This window comes from Eleutherodactylus coqui, chromosome 12, assembly GCF_035609145.1.
Source record: "Eleutherodactylus coqui strain aEleCoq1 chromosome 12, aEleCoq1.hap1, whole genome shotgun sequence".
Taxonomy (NCBI): Eukaryota; Metazoa; Chordata; class Amphibia; order Anura; family Eleutherodactylidae; genus Eleutherodactylus; species Eleutherodactylus coqui.
The window spans coordinates 119,386,630-119,401,454 of NC_089848.1; the positions used below are offsets into that span (position 1 = coordinate 119,386,630).

At 47.3% G+C, this 14,825-nt stretch overlaps 1 protein-coding gene across 1 annotated transcript in view; it reads left to right on the forward strand.

Moving 5' to 3' along the window:
* CROT (carnitine O-octanoyltransferase) overlaps nt 1–13,859 on the forward strand; it is a 56,864-nt gene extending 43,005 nt beyond the window's left edge. Inside the window, exons 15-17 of the mRNA XM_066585604.1 lie at nt 1,527–1,620; nt 2,291–2,410; nt 5,954–13,859. Of these exons, the coding sequence (XP_066441701.1) occupies nt 1,527–1,620; nt 2,291–2,410; nt 5,954–6,074 (335 nt within the window). The 3' untranslated portion in view covers nt 6,075–13,859. The remainder of the gene's footprint in view (nt 1–1,526; nt 1,621–2,290; nt 2,411–5,953) is intronic.
* The last annotated feature ends 966 nt before the right edge of the window (nt 13,860–14,825 follow it).

A 14,825-nucleotide genomic window follows, 5' to 3' on the forward strand; every position in this document is an offset into this window, starting at 1 on the left:
ATTGCTGCACTAATCCGAAGCAGGCAGGAGGCCAACACTTTTGCATATAACTTGGTGTTGCTGTTTAGCAGGAATATCAGTCTATAATCTGAGGGGTGCTTTCCTGGTTAGGGGATCATCACAATTGTAGTTTGGAGCATTTCCCTTGGGAGCGTCCCTTGTTTCATGGCTGCGTTTAACATTCTAACCATAAGTGGCCCTAAATGGGATTCCAAAGTTTGATAGTATTTGTCTGGGCCCGGGGCTTTATCTTTTTTAGCGTTATTTATACCTTATAAATAAAGCCTCAGTTTTTTTTTTTTAACCATGGATTGGGGGGGGGGGGGTCGAACTATCCTCCCTAGGATTGTATAATTTCTCATAGTATTTTTTTAAAGTTCAGCAATGTCTCGGGGGTCACTTATTTTATTTTCGGTACCTGTCTCTTTCAAGAAAGATATTCTGGGTTTTATTCTTTTCCCTTTAACCTTGTTCACCATAAGCTTACTGCATTTGTTATTGGCTGTATATTAGGATGCTCTTGTGGCTTTAAATTGTTTATCCTGCTCTTCTACTAAAAGCTCTTGTAGCTTGTGACGTTCCCTCAATAAGTCGTTATATGACTCTATAGTTGGATTTATTTGTAGCTTGCTTTCTAGTTCTTTAATCTAGGACAGGATAGCATTTAGATTTTAGTTTTTTTTTCTCTTTTATATATAGCACCCTGTTGGATCATCACCCCTCTTATTACTGCCTTATGGGCATTCCATATTACAAAGGGGTCTATTTCTGGGGAATTGTTTTTTTTAAAATATTCTTCTAGAGCACCCTGTACTTTAACCTATGCTCCATAATCTCCATTATTAATTCTTCCTTGGATTAATAACAGTGCCAACCTCTATGCCACAAGGTCTGGGTCTGTGTTTTGGAGACAATGGTGGAGGGCTATAAACCAATGCCTCCCACTTGTAGATTGGTAACTTCCTTACCTCCACTACGAGGGGCTTCCCTAGTCCCAAAAGGAGTGGGGGACATCAATGACCCCTCCGGGAAAGGTGTGAGAGGCAGTGGAATGAATATTGATGACCTCTACTTGGCAGGAAATACACTTAACCATCTGCCTAGATCCACTCAAGCTTCCCAACACTACAAAAGTGGTAGATTGACACGAAAAGATGTGTGACGATCTACCAGTATGATTTAATCACCGTGCCATACAAGGACACATGGGAAGAGGCCGACTTTATGACACCCAGAATCTATTAAAGGGGTTTTCCAGGTCTTTAAAATTAATGACCTATTCAGTCACCAATAGCTGATTGCCATACTCACTGATAGCTCCGTACATTGTGCAGTGGCCTGGATTAGTATTGCAGACACAGCTCCAATTCAATGCAATAGGACTTGGCCTGCAGTACCAACCCTGGCCACTGTGCAATGTACAGAGCCATCTGCTACCGGCAGAAAAAGGTACACAAGTGGGGCAACCCCATTAGGTTTACGCATTTGTAGCACTTTATAATCCCCTTATTTCCATTCACCTGCAGGATTTGACCGCCACCTGCTGGGTCTTCTCCTCATTGCAAAAGAACAAGGTCTTGCTGTTCCAGAACTTTATAACGACCCAGCTTTCACGAAGAGGTGATTATAATTCCATTATTGGGCTGCCTCATTCCAGGTGCCACCCTGTAGGCTATGGATGTAGTTGGGAGATGTGCAGATGAACACGCATCAAGTTGTAGTTTGATTTTAGATAATAAATATCTTCTATTTCTACATTATGTGTCGTTCAGGACAGAAAATGCAGATATTGCAGTAAACATTTCTACCACAGGGTGGCACCATGCCTTATTACTTAAAACCACCCTCTGGTTCTGGAAAACAAGATGGCCGCACTGCTTCTCGGACTACCTGATGCACACTGTGTATTAGTATGTATTGGTAGTCTAATACACTACATGCTGGTCTGACCGAGCAGTGCTGTGCACATGTGCAGTGCTGGCCAGTTACATCAGCATGTAGTGTGTTAGACTAATGGTGCATACCAATACACCTTGACATCAGGTAGTCAGAGAAGCTGTGCAGCCATCTTTGTTTGTCTTTGACAAGAGGGTTGCTTTAAGACGGGTTAGAAAGAACGTTGCTGTTTCTTTCCTGCTCCTGAAGAGCTCATTAGCACAACATGTGGTCAGATCTGGTACTGCAAGTAAAAGTTACTCATTTTAAAACCTGGAATGATGCAAACGTGCCTGCAATGATCCATGTGATATTCCATATCTCCACTAACTACACATCCTTGGTTTAACTACAGCGGAGGAGGCGGAAATTTTGCCCTGTCCACAAGTCTTACTGGCTATACAAGTGTCACTGGAGCTGTAGTTCCCATGATACACGATGGATATGGCTTTTTCTACAGAATCCGAGATAATAGGTAGGTCTTCAATGTCTGTTATTAATTAGTTTTAAAGGGCACTGACTGCCTCAAATGTACAAATAAAATGGTTGTTTAGGAGTATAGGCCATGGAAGGTGTCACAGGGGCGAAGCACATTTACGCTACCTATTTGCACAATGGGTGTTGTGTATTTGAGGGAAACCTGGCAGAAAGTGTTCAGTTTACCTGCAGCTCCTCCACAGGAGAAATGAAGCATTACACAGTGTCCATTCAAATCTCTGGGTTGTTTGTGGAATGCAGGGCGGGTCCTCCAAGACTATAGACACTCTCCAGTTTGACCTAGAGATGATGAGCATGAACAGGGAACTCCTCTTTATTAACTGCAATCTCCCTAATACCATATATGAAAATAGAGTTCAGTTGCATACTATTAATGGCCTGTCCTCCGGATAGGCCATGAATAGCAGCTTAGTGGTAGTCCATCACCTGGGACCCTCGCCGATCAGCTGTTTGCTGGGCCAGTGCACTGTGCTGATTTGTTCTGGAAGCAGACAGCTCCATTCCTGCTGCAGTTGGCCAAGTTTGGTATTACAGGCAAAGTTCCCATTCATTTTAAAGTACTGGAGAAAATTATCTGAGCGATTGCAGGCTAAAGTTCGCTGCAAGGACATAATAAAAAAAAAATAAAGTAAAAAATATTCTTAGTGAAAACCCTTTTTTGCGCACTTCTCTTTTTTTCTTGCAAAAAAACCAAACAATTGAATTAAAAATCTGTTTGATATCTCCACATTGATAACAACTATAGATGAGCGAGTATACTCGCTAAAGGCAATTGCTCGAGTGAGCATTGCCTTTAACGAGTATCTCCCCCGCTCGAGACTGAAGGTTCGGGTGCCGGCAGCGGGCACGGAGCTGCGGGGGAGAGCGGGGTGGAACGGAGGGGAGATCTCTCTCTCCCTCTCCCCCCCGCTCCCTCCTGCTGACAGCCGCTACTCACCTCTCCCCCGTGCCGGCACCCGAACCTTCTGTCTTGAGCGGGGGAGATACTCGCTAAAGGCAATGCTCGCTCGAGCAATTGCCTCTAGCGAGTATACTCGCTCATTTCTAGTAACAACTGATCTGGATTATGATTTCTCCAGCAGGCTTTGGGGTATTTTGTCGCTTTCCGAATTGAGTATCGTGTGCACACATCGACCAGAATCAGACACAAATGCTGGTCTAAAACCGGGAGAGTCTCTACACTGTGTAGAGGCTCAGGCTTTTTATTATAACACATGACAACCGCCCTTCAATGGGCGTGCAACAGATTACATCAGTAACATATAAGATTCTCATTTGTTGGATCATATAGAATCCCCCACCTCTCTGCCCACCCCCTTCCAAGTGTTGAGGCAGCATGGACTTCGTCCTCTAGCTGAAGTCATCTCCGTGTAGTGATGACTCATTGTTTACCTAGCTTCAGGATGAGAGTGGAAGGGGGCCTAGGTAAACACTCAGTATTGAACACAGGATATACACGACACTATGGCCTTTTAACTCTTAGAAACTGGTTGAGCAACTTCTATGTACTTAGAGCAAATACATCACCCATCCATTGGCTAGCAAATACCATGATTAGATTGTGTGTGTGTCCTTTAAACTCTTGAGCTAAAAGTCATTACAACAACAAAATACATTTGGGTTATATTAATCGATAGACATTTTATAATAGCAATCATCATGTCTATCACACAACCAATAGAATACATTGAATGCACTTTTTTGCCTGCACAGCAAATGCTCTAAAAAATGGAAGTAAAAAAATGGAGTCAAACTGCTTTTGTTCATTTTGTCTTTCAAAAACCACAATAAAAGCGATAAAGCAAATTATATGGACCACAAAAATATTACCTATAATAACGTCGGCTCGTCGCTACAAAGACAAAAGACAAACCCGACGGAGCTCTGTCTGTGCAACATGAAGTGTTCTGGGGGGTTGAATACAGCGAAGCTAAAAACATATTATTTTCCAAAAAAGGGTTTTTATTGTGTTGTTGAAAAGTGGAAAAACCTTAAAAGTTTATAGAGAATTTTGGTATCATCATAACCGCACCGACCCGCAAAAAGTTATCATGTAAGTTATACTCTTGGTGAATGCCATGAAAAAACAAAGATGCGATTGTTCATCCATCTCCCCCCCCCCCCAAAAAAAAAAATCGCAATACAATACCTTGTATATACCGCAAACGGTACACATAAACACTTCAGCCCCTCATAGTGATCCAATGAAAACAAGTTATGGCTTTTGAAAATTGGACAAAAAATCCCCCAACATTGTTGCGCTCTTAAAGGGGTTTTCAGAGTTATGTATACATAGTTTGGGGCCCCTGACCATCAACTGACATGTGGAGGCCATCTGGGTGATGCTGACTTTAAAGGGGTGGTCTCGCGAAACAAAGTGGGGTTATACACTTCCGTATGGCCATATTAATGCACTTTGTAATGTACATTGTGCATTAATTATGAGCCATACAGAAGTTATTCCACTTACCTGCTCCGTTGCTAGCGTCCCCGTCTCCATGGTTCCGTCTAAATTCGCTGGCAGCTTGCTTTTTTAGACGCGCTTGCGCAGTCCGGTCTTCTCCATTCAGCACGAGCCGCTTCAGTGTGCTCCCCGCTACAGCTCTTCTGCGCATGCGCAGACGAGCTGTCACTGCTCGGGAGCGCGCTGGAGCGGCCATTCTGTACCTTCCTCTGTTAGAGGAAGGTGCAGAGCTGCCGAGCTGTCCGGAGAAGCCGCCCAGCTGTCCCGGTAAGTGATGGGCCGGTGCGATGGGGGGGGGCTGTTGCTAGGCCGGGGGGGCTGCCGCTGCGATGGGGGGGGCTGTCGCTAGGCCGGGGGGCTGCCGCTGCGCCGGGGGAACTAGCGCTAGGCCGGGGGGGCTGCCGCTGCGATGGGGGGGGGCTGTCGCTAGGCCGGGGGGGCTGCCGCTGCGCCGGGGGAACTAGCGCTAGGCCGGGGGGGCTGCCGCTGTGATGGGGGAACTAGCGCTAGGCCGGGGGGGCTGCCGCTGTGATGGGGGAACTAGCGCTGGGCCGGGGGGGCTGTGATGGGGGGGGGGGGGGACTGCGCCGGTTACCTTGTGCCTGGCGGTGGGTGACAGGTCGGCGGTGTTCACTCCAGGGGTCCGGTCGGCGGCTGCGGGGCGTCTGGTTGCCATGGAGACACAGCTGGTAGCGTCTCGGGAGCGCGCACGTCGGGCTACAGCAAGCGATGCGAAAAGAGCCGGCGGCCATCTTGGGAAAAAGTTTTATAAGTTGCTGAAACGCTGGAACGGTAAGTAGAAACCAGCTAGGAAAGTAATTTACAGGGGTAATTAGTAATGTATGTTTAATTAGGGGGACTGGGCAAAAAAAAAAATTCACTGCTTCCTCGAGACATCTCCTTTAAGGTGAATGCTGTGAATTCAGAAATCCTGTCATTTATTTAATGGCTTTCCATTCGTTTAGTAACCTGAAATCCTGTCAATCAGGCGCTCTGCCGACATCTAAGTGCCGGATTGTTGGAGTTGTATTATGTGTGTATTCCTTTACTCCTCAGGATCGTCATAGCCTGCACCGCCTGGAAGTCCAGTCCTGAAACCGATGCCGAAAAGCTGTGCCGGACCGTGTTCCAGAACTTCCATGACATGCTGCAGCTGACGGTCAGCGCTCGGCTGTAGCTGGCGGCGGCCGCTTGTCTGTTTGTACCTTTCCATCTCTTATACCATAGGGCAGACGGTCTTAGCACAATGTTTACAAATCCTTACAGAGCAATACTGGTATATTGGGACCCACCGCCGTCCTACAGACAGAGCCGCCTCATTGTCCTCCATGTATAAGCGGGACATTTAAAGGGGCGCTCCACTTAGATTGATCCTCCTTCGTACACAAATTGCTTATAGCAATATGATCTGCTGCATGGGCTTTAGGGCTGTGCTTACTTATGCAACTAGCGTGCCCTATGTCCGCGTACGGTGCCTTCCTAAACTTCGATCATAAAAGTATGTGTTGGTGAAATCCGTCCCAACTTCTGCTGACCGTATAAATAATCACTGGGGGATTTATCACAACTGGGGCACTTATAAATTAAAGAGTAGCTTTCCATTGTAACCAGTCTGAGGCCCTTTAGAATGGCAGATTGATCGCCGTGGGCAGCTACTCCACGTTTTCTGTATATCAGTCTGATTGAATGTCCTGGTCTATTTGGGTCACCGAGCTTCTCAATATTAATGGGGAATTGGGCAGAATATATTGCACATTTCTTAAAGGGCTGGTCCAGGGTTGAAAAAACATGGCTGCTTTCTTCCAGACACGGCATCACTCTTGTCCGTGGCTTGTGTGTGGCATTACAGCTCAGCTCCCGTTCACTTCAATGGAGCTGAGCTGCAGTACCAGGCACGTGTTTTTCTAACCCTGGACAGGCCCTTTAAGTTCACAACTTTTCAAATTGATTACAAAATGGTGGCTCTCCGAACAGGAGATAAACCAGCGAGTTGGGGGGACATCAACAAAGAACGCCAACCGGTAATATACCCCCTCCCTCCCATCCTGGACTGAATTGTCCCAAAACTGGAGGGTCACTTCATGTGTAGGACTAGAGACGTGGACGTAATCCATAGGGCGACCACCTAGTGCGATCCCTATACAGAGTGTAGTCAGAAGGCCGGACCCAGCGTCATGTCTCCGTACTGGTGTCCTAAATGGAAATAACAATAGCGTACTGGAATAGGAAGGCATGGATGAGCTGCACAATGGTACGGCGCATGGCCTGATAGGGCCTTGGAACAGGGATCACAGTTTTGTGTTGTGGCCCCTGGGAGAGTAAAATTCAATTACAAAGTTGAAGAGTAACGTGTGAGCAGCAGAAATCCGCTTTTTGCGTCTCTTAAGTTCCGTGGACCCGCTGCTATGACTGAAGTAATGACCGTGTAATGGAAGTGGCCTCCTTCTGCTACGATAGAGATAGGGGCCGATCATCCACCAGGAGATTCGGGTACCGATCCACGTTAGGAGTCCCTGGAAGGAACACGGGTCCAACGAAGGCTCCATGCATGTATCGTAGCAGAAGGAGGCCACTTCCTTACTTTAATCATGGCAGCGGTTCCACGGGACTTGGAAAGACGTGGAAAGTTGATTTCTGCTTCTCACATACTACTTGTTGCAGCCGTTCTGAGGTTCCCACCTTGCTTTCAGGCCAAACCAGGGTTTAGCAGCATTCCTACCTCTCCTGGAGCTGAGAGGTGTGGTGGTTGCAAGATTAATGTCAGTCAGCACCTGGTGGTAAGTAGCTCTGCTGCTATTTAAGCAGTGCTAACTGTTACTCCTGTGATGGTCAATGATTCACTTCAGTCCTATGCTGGACAGCTACAGAGCAACACAGTGTGGTGGAAGCTCTGCTGGATAAGCTAAGTTCTTTGCTGTTTTGATTGGTTTTGTTCTCCTTTTGTATTTTGCGCTAGGGCTCCCAGTGAGGGACTGGTCAGTGGCCCAGGTTCGAGTGCAGGCTCGCACTTATCAGTGCGGTCGGTCTGCCGAGTAGGCAGGGTCCCCTCCCGGATTAGGGGACGATAGGGAGAGCATTCCCCTTTAGTTTTTGTTTCCTTTTGCACAGTTGTGTCTTTGATTTATGTTATTGAGGTTGCACGTTCTAAGGACGCAACACTATTCCTAAATTTGCAATTGGGTTTTACTCTCTATCTCTTAAAGGGGCCACAGCACAAAACTGAAATCCATGTTCTGGGGCCCCCATTCAAGTACACTATTGTTGCTGCAGTATTGGACACCAGTAGTGATGTATAGCGCCAAATCCATCTTTTTGATTCCACCCTGTAGATGCCAAATCCAACACAGTCCTATGCAGAGGAGAGAGGATTGAGATCAGTCGCTGTCGTTGGTGTCCATGGACTTCCATGAGCACAAATTCATTCTTTTTCTAATGCAACATGGACATGAGAGGCACAAGTGTTTACCCTGCCAACTGCATGACTGACCTCAATGAGCCCGAGGAGGGTAGTCTTCACTTGGTACCTGCCTCACCCATTACCTCATTGCACTGGCCTGCCCTTCAATGCAGCCGGCTCTGTCTGTAATTTGACACAAAACAATGCAAACCAAATGCGGGTCCTAAAAAAGCATAAACAATGCAAAAACAATGCAATCTCATAGGAAACCCACTGAAGACCACATCCGCCGTGTTCCTTGGAGACGTGTCGTGTTCCGCGGAGATGTGTCCACGTCTTATCTGCTGCCTCCAGAGCAGTCGGATGTTTCTGTCTTATGTTTTACTTGTAATTAAAGTCGATCACAAAGCAAGTGAATCGCCGGCCACAGAAGCCACTACAGCTGAAGCCACGGAGCTTTTAGGGACGTTAGGAAAATCCAGGCAGAACAACTCCACACTTAGAATGTATTTCAGAGGTAAGGATCTCGCTTGGCACATTTATAGATTTTAATTTTGAGTCCAGGTTTGTACTTCTGGTTATAAAACCGCGAAAATAAATGTAAGAAATCCTGATCAGTATTTAACTGTCTATATAATATAAGCGGTCGGCTCTACTGACCGGTCGGCTTTAGTAAAGACTTGGATTCCTCATTCAATATTTCTGGAGCATCTTTTCTTATAACTTTGCATTGTGCCGTCCCTCCTGTTATTCCTCTTGGAAATTTATGAATAGATTGACAACTGGGTGTTGCTGCTCTACTTATGAAAGAGGTGTGTCCCCACAGTCTAATACTAGCAGTACTGATTGGCTGTGGTGGGACATACCCCTCAACTGCTAACACTTATAAATAAATGTCAAGGAGGAATACCAGGGGACGCCACAATGCAGAGCTGCAACAGAAGACGCTGCAGAAGTGTTCAGTTATGGGGAAAAGATGTTTTAAAGCGCCCCTCCGATTTTTGAATAATTCTGCCCTGGAACAAAAGGGGACTGGAGGGGTTTTACCTGCAACTGTTCTCTGCCGATTCTGGCTCTAATTTATGGTAGTTGCAGATGGCCACAACAGTTTTCTAGCTAGCTAATGCAGACTGTGCCCTGCGCAGGCCTGGCCAATCAGAGAGCAGATACAGTGCATCAGTAGTCTAACACTACCAGTGCATTGTGGGGATTAGGCAGTCTGAGGATTACTTTGGCCATCTTGGACAGTCAAAAATGCTACCAGTAACCGGTAGATCTGAGGCCCGGCGAAAAGGACAACTGCAGATCATATACCCGCCTTTCCTTCCAGCCGGGACAGAATTCAGTCCTGAAACCAGAAGGTCACTTTAAAGGGGTTCTGACATGGAAAAAAAAAAATTGTACTCACCTTGCCTGGCCTGGCCCGATCGCCAGGCATGTCCCCTCCAGCCGGCATCATCTTCTGTGCCTTTAAAGCAGAGCAGGAGCAGTCAAAAAGACCGCTTCTTGCTCTGGTCCGTCCGTCAGGCACTTCCGAGGTGAACGGACGGACCGCACAGTGCTTGCTGTGGGCAGCCCGTCCGTCCTGCTGAACTCCGGAGTGCTGCGCATGCGCAGTGGAGACGCGGCCCGTCCTGACTCCTGTCAGAGGGCACCTCTCCACTGCGCATGTGCGCGATCCCGGAGCGGCGTGGCTGCTGGAGGAAGAAGACTGCCTGCCGGGAGGCATACTAGCACTTTCTGCTTAGGTTAAGCAGCGCTGCTGATTAGAGCCACCTGATTGGCTCTTCGGCACCACGTGACTGCAGAGCGTGCACCAATCAGGTGGCTCTAGTCAGGCTGCTTAACCTAAGCAGAAAGTGCTAATATGCTGCCGGGAGATGACCCCCCGATGTCAACAACAACAGGAGACAAGGTAAGTATAAGATTTTTATGCTTTAGCAGCCATTAACCCATGGGTTCCCTGGGTCCATTAGGCAGACCAGGGAACAATGGCTGCTAAAGCATAAAAAAATTATTCATGTCAGAACCCCTTTAAATAAATTAGAAATGTCAGTAGAGATGACAGAAAGGGGAACACATTTATATATCGGGTAACTCTTAATCATGAACTTGGTGATGGCGCTTTGGAGGCTATGACTAAACACATATAATCCTTACTTAAATGGAGTTCTCCGCGTTGGGCAATCCTACCTGTTAGAAGGGTCCCTTGACAATAAGCTATCACAGAGGGTCCCCCTGCTGGGACCTCCAACAATCAGCTACAATCTATTGGAAAACCTGGCTGCAAGTGTTCAATTCCCCCACAGCGCCACTGCAGGAGAAACTAAGAATTACACAGTGTTGAGTCATATCAATGGGTTGTCTGTGTAACGCAGGACAGGACCGTCCTCCAGAGAGACAAAGATGACAATTCTGAGCAGCGGACCTCCATATATCAAAGGGATTGTCCAGGACTTGTAGTATTGATGACCTGTCCTCAGGATTAGTCCTCAGTAGTTGATCAGTGAGGGTTCACCACTTTGGATTCCTGTGGGATTGCTGGACGCTCTGTCAATATTGCAGCTCTCATTGAAAGCAATGGATGCTGCACTTGCAGTACCAAACCGGGCTGCTGGAGTACGGACAGCGCTATCTGCTTCCGCTGACATCCGCACTGATGACGTAGGAATCCTGAGTGGTGGACCCCCACCGATCAACAATAGTGGCTCATCCTGAGGACAGGTCATCAGTAGTAGAAGTCCCTAATGACTTTACATTAGTGAATTCCCCGATGACGATCGCAGTCCCCATTGGACCAGAAGCCATATGTCTGAGCGTTTGTTTCTCCACATGTAATTGGTCCTGCGTTTCTGAATACAATGTCGCCCAACCAGCACTCACAGTTGGATGTGGCTCACGATGTGCAAACGGTTGGGAACCTCTAGGGTGAATGAAAATGGGATTTCTCAACGGACAAGCCCTTAAAACTACGCTCAGTATGTATTATCTATGGGGAAAGAATAGCAAAAGACTCAACTGTCACAGGAGTTTCCAACGTGTTTATTTTGTGCGCTAACAGCAAGTTCTATGCAATGACATGGATGTGCCACGTTAAAGAGGACCTCACACAATAAAGATGGAGCCTTTACGGTCTTTAATGTCCACTACAATGTCATTAAATCTGAGACTGTTCTAATATCTTCTGTACTTAGAGATGATTACTTGAATGTCCAGGCCCAAATCCTGAGGCTGCACTACTGAGGGATTCTGAGAACTTCATGTCCCCCTCTGATTTCTACAGTCAGTCCTATCCTACCGTTGCCAGCCATCCCGGTTTTGCTAGGCAGTCCTATGAGCCAGACAGAAGGGGGGATTGTTTTAAAATGGGCCGCTCCAAGTTATTTCGGAGGCGTTCACAGGCGATAATGAGACGCACGTAAAATCTCCTGCAGGTTATTATTTAACGTCAGTCAATATGCAGAGAACACGTCACTGGCTTATATAGCATAGCTTAGGGTGCGTTCACACGAGCCGCTGCGATATCCAACCAAGAAACTTGGATCGATATCCCATTTGTAAAATTGTGGTTTTCACTGTGAGTGCGTTGTAATTTGCGAGAAAATCGCACCTCATCATTAACATTCTTCACGTGCGTAAAAAATAGGAAAAATGTAAAAAATCACATGAAACTTGTATGAACAGGCAAGGGCGATTTTAGTTTTTTTTTTTCTTCACCCATTGGAATTGGGCAAGATTTCTAACAACTGGGACTCACACCGATCCCGAGCACTGATGTCTGGAGTGTCCTTCAATGAAAGTAGCATCTGTCACACATGCGGACCCCCACTCTGTTCATGTCATTGGGACCGCTCAAGTACAGAGCTACCTCCGGGGGTCTCATTGAATGGAGTGGAGCTGCGCACATGCAACTGCCGCTGATTTCATTGTGGAAAGTTCTAGACCTTCGTTCTCAGGATCTGTGGGAGTCCAGAGGTCGGTCTACCGATCAGCAACTTATCCCCCATACACAATATACAGGATAGCTTTCTTTGAAGGAACAGCCCCTTATAATACATTTGGTGCATTTTGAACCATGACAGAGGCGGAAAAAGTGTTACAATATTTTGTGGCAAACGTTTGCGCCAGAACATTGTCTAAAGGGATTCTGCCATCCGCTTGATGCTGCCCGGTCCGGTATGCGCAGTGCGCCCATCTAGGTCTTATTCTGAAACACTACAATGTTTCTAAATAAAACATACTTTGAAGTTTGACATGGGAACTGAGCTCCGACTCACAGCCAGAGCAAAAATACTGACCGCTATGTCCCCTAGTATATGTAAAAAGAGAGCTGTCAGTCAGCATGCCGTGGGCGGGCAGAGGTCGGCGCACTCCGCCTCCGAGACTTAAGGCTCCTTCCTGGAGTCCAACTTCAAAGTATGCTTTTTGTAAGATACAGCAGCGTTTCAGAATCAGCTCTACATGGGGACACTGCACACCCCTGTCCTGGGTTCATGCTGCCTTGATCGGACAGCATAAACCTGATGACCAATCCCTTTAAGTAATCTTGGATTCGTCTCCTGGGCGGATGGCCCACGGCTTTCCAGTTTTCAGATTTGTGAGGATAATATTGCAAAAAATGAAACACATTTTGCCCTGAAAATGGATATAGCGATGGATAGCGGGGCCAGTGTCCGTGCCAGCGCCGTGCCGGAGAGGTGTCCGTGCCAGTGCCGCGCCGGAGAGGTGTCCGTGCCAGTGCCGCGCCGGAGAGGTGTCCGTGCCAGTGCCGCGCCGGAGAGGTGTCCGTGCCAGCGCCGTGCCGGAGAGGTGTCCGTGCCAGTGCCGCGCCGGAGAGGTGTCCGTGCCAGCGCCGCGCCGGAGAGGTGTCTGTGCCAGCGCCGCGCCGGAGAGGTGTCCGTGCCAGCGCCGCGCCGGAGAGAAGTCCGGGGGGCCTGTTGTCGTCAGAATCCGTGTAGTGCAGCCTCAGGATTTCAAGCAATCTCCTACCAGGGGATCCGACTAAGAGAAACACTTTACTGATTGTTCACCTGTAGTCCTGACCTGTAATACGATCAGGTGATCGCTGTGATCAGACTGACTACTGTACCTACAGTATGACCTTCACACTGAATGTATCTTCATCTGTACCTCAGTGCTGCCTTACAGGAGGCGGCCTTGTAGCCAGAACGAGGCTTCTCTCGCACCGGCGTTAGGGTCAGTTCAGGGTTTCCATCTCCCTGCTTTGTTTTTAGAGGAGAGAAACTGAAATCAATTGAAAACGACAGAAAGCAGATGTAAAGGCTTCCATTTTTCCCGTTCCGTTAGGTTTTTGGTTTTTTAGACGGGAAAATAGCGCAAACAGAAGCCTTTTTGTTTTGCCTTCCGTTGTTTTGAAACCCCATTGAAATCAATGCGGGAAAAAAGACGGATCTGCTTTTTTCCCCTTCTATTTCAGTTTCTCTCCTAAAAAATGAGGCAGAGAGATGGAAACCCTGAACTGACCCTAACGCAGGAGTGACAGCAGCCGTACTTTACTGTTATTAATGCAAACTGTAACATAGAAATAAAACCCTAAAACATAAAGTGCGCCGGTCGTCATCTTTGTCTCAGTACCGTCCTGCTGAATGCTGGTTAGACGTGTTATAAATGTGTATAGGCTGTGGGGGCCACCTAGTTGGCCATCACTTTAGCAGGGGAGTAGATATAAGGGGTGCAGAGGTAGCAGCTGTGCCAAGGCCCGATGCCTGAAGGTTTTGCCCTCCAGAAGGCTGGTAAGGCTGCGCTCCCATGGGACAAAAATAATGCAGCTTTTTTCACGGAAAATCCACAGCATTTACGGTGCTAGCTCAATGGACAGGATGCATCTGGGGTTACGGCTAGTAAGGGAGAGCTGAGGTGCGCAAGTGTGGGTAGGGTTTGCTACGGCGACTTCACGGGATTACAGCGAAGAAGAGAAATCCGTATGCATGCCAATCAAGATCGGGCGTGGCTGGTGCGGTGGTGAGGGAGAAACCTGATTGTAAAAGTATTGTGGTATTAGATTAGAAACCTCATTAGCAGCGCTGTTAAGGGTTTATCATAGAGTGGATTGTGAAAACTCGCTAACAGGTTCCTTTAAACCCCTACATTACTGCAAACAAGGCCCACAGCAGATGATTGAGATGCCTCCATGATGGGTATGTCCCTGGCCACATGGGCCCATATGACAACCTGGATTACTGAGAGATCCTAATGTTATAGAGTCAGGGATGAGGCTCCGTGTTTCTGGCTTCTCTGCTTACAATTGATGCCTGTGAGTTCAGCTTTGATAGGGCAATAATGTTGTTAGCCATTTAGTCGTTCTCGACCCTCGACAACTCTGTAGACGAGCTCCCTCCATGTTTTTCGGTTTTGCACTGCTTTTAGTTGTTTGATGTCTATGCCAGTATCCGCTCTGACAGTATGTCGTGTTCTTTGGAGGCCAGGTCTTCTTTTGCCATGTGTCCAAGCAACTCTGATCAAATTACATGGCCAAAATACATGAGCCTGAGGGCTCTTTCCCACAAGCGT